The sequence below is a fragment of the Coenobita brevimanus genome, chromosome 34 (genome assembly GCF_032717465.1).
Source record: "Coenobita brevimanus isolate Jiangsu-jjx chromosome 34, ASM3271746v2, whole genome shotgun sequence".
NCBI lineage: Eukaryota > Metazoa > Arthropoda > Malacostraca > Decapoda > Coenobitidae > Coenobita > Coenobita brevimanus.
Window position 1 is genome coordinate 3,730,485 of NC_136987.1, and position 10,000 is coordinate 3,740,484.

The window sequence follows — 10,000 nt, forward strand, 5'->3', positions numbered from 1 at the left end:
GTAATTTTGTGTTTTATTTCACGTACATGGACGGACGGTGTGAAGAGAGCGTTAGATGCGAGAGGGATGTCTGTAGAGCAAGGAAAAGTGGTTGCGCGTGATAGGGATGATTGGAGAGAAATTGTGAATGAATAAATGGTGACGCGGCCCTGAGGGGATATTCTACCTCATTTGGTCTGATCAGCTGATCAGATCAGGTGCGGGTAAGAGGATGGGTCCATTATGATGTGGCAGGGGTAAACCAGCTCTGCTGTCGGACCCCGCTGCGGAAGTCGCTGATTGCACTGCGCAGTTGACCCTCGTGCGGTATGGTGCGGTGAGGATCTATCCCTTCTACCCTTGGGGCTAAGACATGAATAGATGTGTGTGTGTGGATGAGTAAACTGGGAGTGCGTCGTCCTGTCTCGGCTACCTCCCTTTATTTGGGGAAGCAGCCTAGGTATATAGATAGACATTAGTACAACAAATAAACAGTGCTACAGTGCTACGGCCATACATCCTTTCCATAGCAGCTTCTTCTGACTGGCATTATATTCTATTGTTAAACTCTTCTTGGAACTCAGTATTAAAGATGGAGAGATGGCGATTTTAAGCCAAGTATCATCGAAAGGACTCAGAAAGCGCATACACCTGTCAACGCCTATAAAATTTATTGATTTATGATTAACTGTTGTCATTCCTCTTTCTACAAGACGAATGCTTTCACGGTTTTACATAGCCAGTTAATTCTACGGTCTCTGTCTGCCCTTAGCCTGCCCCAGCGACCTCTTACCTCTGCCAGTGCCATTAAATTTATTACGTATTCCCGCATCCAGATCCGGGTCCTCCTCAAAATCTAATAAATTTTTTCTCGCCTCACTGCCCACCTTTTTACCAAATATCGTTGAAAACAGATAACAACTTCTCGAGATTTTTTGCACACATACTTCATAGGTGTCTAATTAGTACGTGTTAAAAGTGTTGAATTAGGTATGTTGTGGTGAGGATAATTTGGCGTCTAGATTTGGTGAAACAGTTGCCAAATAAAAATAAAAAAGTCTTAAGCAGGATTTATTTGCTCTTAAGATCGAAAATAGGTGGCAATGTACTAATTCAGTGGCTCAGACTAGCAAGGTTACCGTCGTTGCCAGGGTAAAAATAAAAGTAACTCTGCATACCGGAATTGCCTGGGGACCTGTGGAAGACGACTCTCATTGGATTTATGCTCCCACTTGGGCTCATTTCCCCAGGTTTATGTATTTTCCAATGGACCTATTCTTCCCATGGACCTACTGACTCCGTGGACCTAACCCTCATGGACCAATTTCTTCCACTACCCACCCATCCTGAAGACCTTTTTCCCTAGGTATTTATTTCCCATTGGACCTATTCCTACCATGGACCTGCTGACTCTGTGGACCTAATCCCCATGGAACTATTTTTTTTCCACTACCCATCCACCCTGGAGGGGGTTAGAGACATATTTTTTATGTAAGGAAGAAGGAACCAAAGGCCTAATGAGCTTTTTTTTTTTATCCTTTTTCTTCTTTTTCTCACCTCTAGACGATTTCATGCATTTTAAGGGAGATTTTTTCGACGGGGGGGGGGGATTTCGCGGTTCATTAACCCCATCACTACAAAGTCCTTAACTTGACTAAAATCGTCTATAGTACGTTTGTTCTTACCTGGCAAAGGATCCCTAACCCCCTTCAGCTCAGTTGATGGCCAGATGTAGTCAGATTGGAGGGTTGATTTGACTAGTAACCAAGGAGATTCATACCTATCTCATAACCAAAGAAATTCACGCCAGGACGACTTAATATTCATGGAGTGGGAGTGGCCCAGTTCCTGTCTATCTATCTATCTATTGCCAGAAGCCTTAATCCTGCAAGGGGTGGCCACAAACAAATCGCCTCCATGTCGCGTTGTCCCCTGCCGCCATTTCACTCCCTGCTCCCAGCTAACCCACGTCTCTCATATACCTCTCCACTCCATCCCTTCATCTCATCCTTGGCCTCCCCCTCCCTCTCCCCCCTCCACCTCACTCACATACACTCTCCTCGTCAGTCTCTCACTCTCCAACCTCTCCACATGATCAGGTTCCGCAAGGTGATAATAGACTGACGATAGATGCACAAGGAGTGAAATAGATAATACGTCACTGGATAGATAATACGTCACTGATAGATAATTCGTCACTGATAAATAATACGTCAATGAATAGATACAGTAATACGTCAGTGATAGATAATACGTCATAGATAATACGTCACTGATAAGTAATACGTCACTGATCTGATAGATAATACGTCATAGATAATACGTCGCTGATAGATAATACGTCACTGATATATAATACGTCATAGATAATACGTCACTGATAGATAATACGTCACCGATAGATAATACGTCACTGATAGATAGTACGTCATCAAAATAAATAATGAAACTTGAGTAAGAATAAATAAAAATCAATAAAGAAAATAAAGCAAGGATAAAAGACAATAAGAAAAAATAAATAAATAAATAAATGTTGACAAGAAGAGTTAGTGAGAAATTCAATAAAGTTATGGTAAACAGTAAAGTGAGGCCAAATTTAATAACAGAAGTAAGGACTGTAAAATAAAGTTAATATGGGCAGTGAGGCAAGAATTTTAAAGTTACTGAGGAAAATAAGTCTGTAAAAGAAAGGTGATAAGGAAAGTAAAGACGAGAAATAAAGTTAAAAGGTAAGGCCTGAAAGAAAAAGTTATTAGAAAAGTAAGGAATATATTAATAAAGGTTTTCAAGGTGAGTGTGGCCTAATAAAGAAATTAATAAGTCAAAAACAGATGTAGAAAATGGTAACAAGAGTTGAAAATTGTGAATAACAGAGAAATATAATAATAATAATAATAATAATAATAATAATAATAATAATAATAATAATGATAATAATAATAATAATAATAATAATAATAATAATAATAATAATAATAATAATAATAATGATAATAATAATAATAATAATAATAGTAGTAGTAGTAGTAGTAGTAGTAGTAGTAGTAGTAGCAGTATTGGTATTAGTAGCTGTAGTAGTAGTAGTAGAAGTAGTAGCAGTGATAAAAGTAATAATAATAATAATAATAATAATAATAATAATAATAATAATAATAATAATAATAACAATAATAATAATAATAATAATAATAATAATAATAATAATAATAATAACAAAGGCCTATCCCAAACGCAGAGGCAATCACGAAATACAGCCCTGCTAATGAGAAGGAAATCTTGCTGGGGCTCGAGAATTATCAGACGTCGACCCACACACACTTCAATTCAATTTCCCTTTAGTGGAATTCTGGATCGAACCTGTGCATAATTTCCCCACACTCAAATATTAAAATCGCCAGCCACAGAAACGAAGTCTGTGGAGAAGTGGAAAGGATTTATCACAAGGTCTCCATCTGTGTATTTCATCTTCTTCCGCCTGACAAAGATCCCTGGCTCCTTTCTGTGTAAAATAATGTATGTTAAGTTGGAGGGCTATTTGACTAGTAACCAAGGAGACTTATCTGAATTTTCCACTTCCATGACCTAGTATAAAGGCTTTGACAGTGGTCCAGTTCCCTCAAATGAAAAAGAAAAAAAGTTATAATCACCATCTGCTTCACGGAGCACCATCAGCATCATCACCACTATTACCACCACCATCACTACTACCACCATCACTACCACCACCACCACAACTACCACCACCATCAAAACCGTCTGTCTAAAATCTAGTCCAGGTGAAGGTCTACCATCCATCCATCCATCATCCAACCCTACAGTGCCCCATGAGGAGCGCAGGAGCCCGGGTCTAGGCAGTTGGTCCCGACATTTAAGATGAGAGTGACCAGCCTCATTCATCTCTGAGTGGCATTACATGAGCAATCAACCCCAACCATCCCTTGGATATAAACCTTCACCGGCTCAATCCGATTGGAGCGCCATAATTACCCACTAAACCACCAGGTGCCAAAATTTGATTATGGTTACCACCCAGCGTTGTAAATGGTTTCCTGGTGTACAGGAAACCATTTGGCTTGTCACTCAGTGCAGAGTCACCCACAGGCAGAAGGAAGAGGAAAGAATGAAAAAAAGAAAGACAGAAGAGGTAGACCGCTGTGAAAAATTTTGCTTATCTTGGCACTTCCGGACACTCCCCCAAGAAAACACGCTTTATTGTGCACAAACACCGTCTTGGGGTTAAAGCACACACACACACACACACACACACACACACACACACACACACACACACACGCAATCTTGAATGGCAGAGATCAGGATGCACGCCAGACAATCTCTTCCCCCGTGCGGCGTGGGAAGAAGCTTTAGTTGCCGTGTGTGTGTGTGTGTGTGTGTGCGTCTCCTCTGGCCAGCCCACACCTGTCGCAACACCTGGACCCAATCTTGGTCGCCTGGTTCTTTGCATTTGAAGACCATTGTGAATAAAACATGGGCTGGGAATGAGCATGGTTGGGGTCTTGTAGGGATTGCTTTCCATAGAGACAGAGGCAGTAGAGTGGTTATTAAATGGAAATGAGAGAGAGAGAGAGAGAGAGAGAGAGAGAGAGAGAGAGAGAGAGAGAGAGAGAGAGAGAGAGAGAGAGAGAGAGAGAGAGAGAGAGAGAGAGAGAGAGAGAGAGAGAGAGAGAGAGAGAGAGACGGATTACTTTCCAGAGAGGCAGTAGAGGAGTTATTAAATTTAAATGAGAGAGAGAGAGAGAGAGAGAGAGAGAGAGAGAGAGAGAGAGAGAGAGAGAGAGAGAGACAGACAGACAGAGACAGAGAGAGACAGAGAGAGAGAGAGAGAGAGACGAATTACTTTCCATAGTGAGAGGCGGTAGAGAGGATATTAAATGGATATGAGAGAGAGAGAGAGAGAGAGAGAGAGAGAGAGAGAGAGAGAGAGAGAGAGAGAGAGAGAGAGAGAGAGAGAGAGAGACGGACAGACAGACAGACAGACGGAGACAGATTACTTTCCACAGAGGCAGTAAAGTGGCTATTAAATTTAAGTGAGAGAGAGAGAGAGAGAGAGAGAGAGAGAGAGAGAGAGAGAGAGAGAGAGAGAGAGAGAGAGAGAGAGAGAGAGAGAGAGAGAGAGAGAGAGAGAGAGAGAGAGAGAGAGAGAGAGAGAGAGAGAGAGAGAGAGAGAGAGAGAGAGAGAGAGAGATTGCTTCCCATAGTAAGAGGCGGTAGAATGGATATTAAATGGATATGAGAGAGAGAGAGAGAGAGAGAGAGAGAGAGAGAGAGAGAGAGAGAGAGAGAGAGAGAGATTCAGAAAAAATAGATTGAGAAAGGGGCGAGAGGAAGAGAGTGAAAAAGAAAAGGGAAGAGAGATGGACGGCAATGCAGCCAAATCGAAAGGGAGAGAAAAGTAAGAGAGAGGCGGTGGGGTGAAGGGAATGAAACAGAGAAGGAATGAAACAGAAAGAGATGGAATGAAACAGAGAAAGAATGAATGAAACACAGAAAGAAGGAATGAAACACAGAGAGGAATGGAACAGCAAGAGAAGGAATGACAGAGAGAAGGAATGAAATACAGAGAGAAGAAATGAAACAAGGAGAGAAGGAATGAAACAGAGGGAGAGAGAGAGAGAGAGAGAGAGAGAGAGAGAGAGAGAGAGAGAGAGAGAGAGAGAGAGAGAGAGAGAGAGAGAGAGAAGGAATTAGAAAGAAAAATCAAAAGAAAGAAAGACTTACAAATGAATGAAAGTTGTTAAAAAGGGAGTAAGTATAATATATAATGTCAGTTTAAAGAAGTTAAAGAATAAGACGATATTACGGCTCTCCATCCGTTCCATAACACTTCTTCGTGACTAGCACCATATTCTAGCGTTAATCTCCAGCTATATCTTTGCAGTGAAGATAGAGATATGCCGACTTTATCCCTGTTTAAGTGACCAGAGTATAGAATCAGAATCAGAAAACATTGCAATACTTTTCCCTTACACAGAAAGCTAAACTAAAAGCTAAATTTGCGATCCATTCAATTCGAGATGCCTGGACAAATTGGATTCAGAAGCTGGAGGTCGTAGGCAGTAGGAAGGAAAGAGATTAAGGAAGAAAGTCCAGAGTTTTTGTGCATGAGACTCACTCGACGTGGTTCTATTTTCAGGTGACTATAGTGGGAGACTAGTCAAATGTATTCCTGCAACCCAAGAAATCATTTACTACGCTGGGTGGTAACCATATAATCAAATGACCCCTGGCGGTGCAGTGGGTTAAAGGCGCTCCTACCAGATGAAGATCGCAAGGGTTGACATCTAATGAGCACTAGGTTAGTATTTACACAGTGCCACTCAGGGTCTAGCGAGGCTTGTCACTCTTGCCGTCAGTGTCGGGACTAAGTAGCCTAGCCCTGTACTCCTACACTCCGCATGGGACAAAAAAGAAATGGATGATGATATATTAATAGAAAGAACACTGATAGTATCGGTTACCAGCCCCCCTGCCCCCGAAAAAAGACAAAACTCAGTACCATAAAGCTCCCTAACTTCACCAAAATGCGACTCAAAGTCTGTCTTCCCTGACATACACAAAAAGGGGTCAAGTTGGAGGATGCACAGTGAGCCTCTGCAGCCACAAATCACTGCCCCACACGGAGATGTAAGGGGTGCATAGTAAATGAATTAAGTCAAACAATGTAGGAGTGACGCGAGCAGACAGGAGCAGGGAAGGGTGGGAGTGTGGTTGAATTAATGGAATGAGACCAGAGGGAAATAAAAAGTGAGGGATGAGAGGTGGTCGTTTTTATATATGTATAAATAAATAAGTAAGTAAATAAATAAATAAATAAATAAATAAATATATATATATATATATATATATATATATCCCTACAAGTAAGAAGGAATGTTGCCTCTCTTGAATTAATTTACAGTAATTTATGACATGCTTAGTCGAAGTTGCATCCGTTGTGCCACCTTTCCACACCTTCCCCTGTGCTACACGCTCATGACTGGATTGTCGCAGAACTTCCGCCAAACAGAATTCTTTTATTCCCCGAATTGCTTCTCGTTGGAACTCGCCTCCCCTGAATAGTTTCTCCCCAAACATCAGCCTACAGCAATTCAAGTCCAGCTGTTACAGATTTTTTTTTTTTTTAATGAACGAATGACACCTGCACTCTGGTGTATGGATTATTATTTTTTTATTACCCCCGCCAAGGAAGCTATGTTTTTGCCGGCGTTGTTTTTTTTTTACTGTTTGTCTGTTAGCAGGATTACTCGGAAAGTTATGAACGGATTCTGCTGAATTTTTCTGGAGGGGTAGGGTATGGCCAAGGGAACAATCCATTCTGATTTCGGTGGTACCCGGGTTATTATGCAGATCCAGAAAGAGTTTAATGGATTTTTTACCATTTCGGGACAGTGGCAATTTCAACATTTTTGCTTCTAACTCGATAAGTAATGCCGACAATGCTGGCACAAAAATTACAAGATAACATCGCTCTAAGCTTTACCACACACAGGGGTATTGACTAATGAGGGAGTGTTCAGCCTTGGCGGAGGTTTGCAGTCTTGGATTGCTCTTACTTAATTTGCCTTCCTTGCTCTCATCTTCTGTAAATGAGAGAGAGTGAGTGTGTGTGTGTGTGTGTGTGTGTGTGTGTGTGTGTGTGTGTGTGTGTGTGTGTGTGTGTGTGTGTGTGTGTGTGTGTGTGTGTGTGTGTGTGTGTGTGTGTGTGTGTGTGTGTGTGTGTGTGTGTGTGTGTGTGTGTGTGTGTGTGTGTGTGTGTGTGTGTGTGTGTGTGTGTGTGTGTGTGTGTGTGTGTGTGTGTGTGTGTGTGTGTGTGTGTGTGTGTGTGTGTGTGTGTGTGTGTGTGTGTGTGTGTGTGTGTGTGTGTGTGTGTGTGTGTGTGTGTGTGTGTGTGTGTGTGTGTGTGTGTGTGTGTGTGTGTGTGTGTGTGTGTGTGTGTGTGTGTGTGTGTGTGTGTGTGTGTGTGTGTGTGTGTGTGTGTGTGTGTGTGTGTGTGTGTGTGTGTGTGTGTGTGTGTGTGTGTGTGTGTGTGTGTGTGTGTGTGTGTGTGTGTGTGTGTGTGTGTGTGTGTGTGTGTGTGTGTGTGTGTGTGTGTGTGTGTGTGTGTGTGTGTGTGTGTGTGTGTGTGTGTGTGTGTGTGTGTGTGTGTGTGTGTGTGTGTGTGTGTGTGTGTGTGTGTGTGTGTGTGTGTGTGTGTGTGTGTGTGTGTGTGTGTGTGTGTGTGTGTGTGTGTGTGTGAACTCATCTTAAAATGCAATAAAAAGACATGTTAACCACTCACCTCTGAGCACAAACACGGTGACATAGGCCGGCGCCAGACCCTCACTGATGCACGTGTAGTTGCCAGCGTCACCAGGTGTAACGCTGGTCAAGCTGAGGCGACTGATTGACCTCGACCCCTCAGACTCCTCCAACAGGCTCACCCCGCCCCTGTGTGTGGGAGGGAAAGTTGGGGGAGTTAGTTCTGGGCAGGGGAGAGTCCGCAACATCTCTTCCTTAGCGATTTATTTTGCTTGGAGGGACACAAGTCAAGAGTGAGAGGAGGGGGAATGAGTTATCTGAGAGGAGTATTTGGAGTTACGTGGAGAGACAGACAGGTATAAGGAAGTGAAGAAGCGTCGTGTGTCAGGTCATGGCCAAGTGTAATCAGATTGGAGGAATTTGACTAGTAACCAAGGAGAACCATGACTGCCTCGTAGGCCAACACGCAAAGATTTTCACAGAACCTCGACTTTGTACTGAAAGCATTGGAGTGACCCAGTTCCCTCTAGTGAAAGCAAATCGACACTAATAACCAAGGAGACTCGCACCTCACAATCGACTCTCATGCCATCAGGATTTTTGCTTTTATATCGTAGGAGTGGCCCAGTTTTTTTTCTTTATACCAAAAAGAAGGAACCAAAGGCCGTGAATCCGCTAAATTGCTCCCTCCAAGAAAAAATAAAAACAAATTGGCTATAATAACTTTGGAGACTTATTCCCAGCTCATAAATAATGCTCATCAAATTATAGATAACCATAATTAAAGTATTTGTTTTAGTGGCACAGTTCCGTCAGGTGAAGACTTTGGTTAATAGGAAATATCAAACTGAGGGCAGGTAGGGATGGGGGCAAGAGTTTGATTGGGAAGGCTACATCAACAACAACAACAACAACTACTACTACTACTACTATTACTACTAGTACTACTACTACTACTGCTATAGCAACAACAACAACTACTACTACTACTACTATTACTACTAGTACTACTACTACTACTGCTATAGCAACAACAACAACTACTACTATTACTACTACTACTATTACTACTAGTACTACTACTACTACTGCTATAGCAACAACAACAACAACTACTACTACTATTACTACTACTACTATTACTACTACTACTGCTATAGCAACAACAACAACCACAACAACAACAAAAACTACTACTACTATTATTATTATTGCTGCTATTACAAGTGCAACCACAACAACAACATCACACCACTACTACCACTACTACTCCTACTCCTACTTCTACTACTACTACTACTACTACTACTACAGATGAACCCCTCCGTGTATTCGATATTCCGGCTGAGTGGATAGTGTGGAGTGGTGTTGACAGGTTGCATGGACTGAGTTTTGCTTGTCTGCCTCGAACATGGGCTGGTACGCTGGCAGGGAGATGGGGGTGGTGAGAGAGAGAGAGAGAGAGAGAGAGAGAGAGAGAGAGAGAGAGAGAGAGAGAGAGAGAGGGAGGGAGAGAGAGAGAGAGAGATGCCTGGGGGAGTAGGGGGTTGAAACAGAGGAAGGAGAGAAAGAGAAGGGGGATTGGAAGGAGGGAGTGAAAACAGAGGGAGAAGAGAAAGAGAATGGGAAGGAGGAGGAGGGGGTGGAAGCAGCAGGGGGAGGGGGAGAGAAAGAGAGAAGGGAGGGGTGGCGGGTAGGATCTGGAGGGGGGGAGGTGAAGGGGGGGAGGAACGGGATAGGGCACACAAAAGAGAAGTACGGT

The 10,000-nt window shown here is 42.5% G+C and overlaps 1 protein-coding gene across 1 annotated transcript in view; it reads right to left on the reverse strand.

Moving 5' to 3' along the window:
* The window catches only part of LOC145396080 (contactin-5-like), a 101,911-nt gene that overhangs the window by 12,631 nt on the left and 79,280 nt on the right, over positions 1–10,000 (reverse strand). Inside the window, exons 7-8 of the mRNA XM_080269546.1 lie at positions 8,279–8,427; positions 6,459–6,544 (exon numbers count right to left, since the gene is read on the reverse strand). Coding sequence (XP_080125672.1) covers positions 6,459–6,544; positions 8,279–8,427 — 235 coding nt within the window. The remainder of the gene's footprint in view (positions 1–6,458; positions 6,545–8,278; positions 8,428–10,000) is intronic.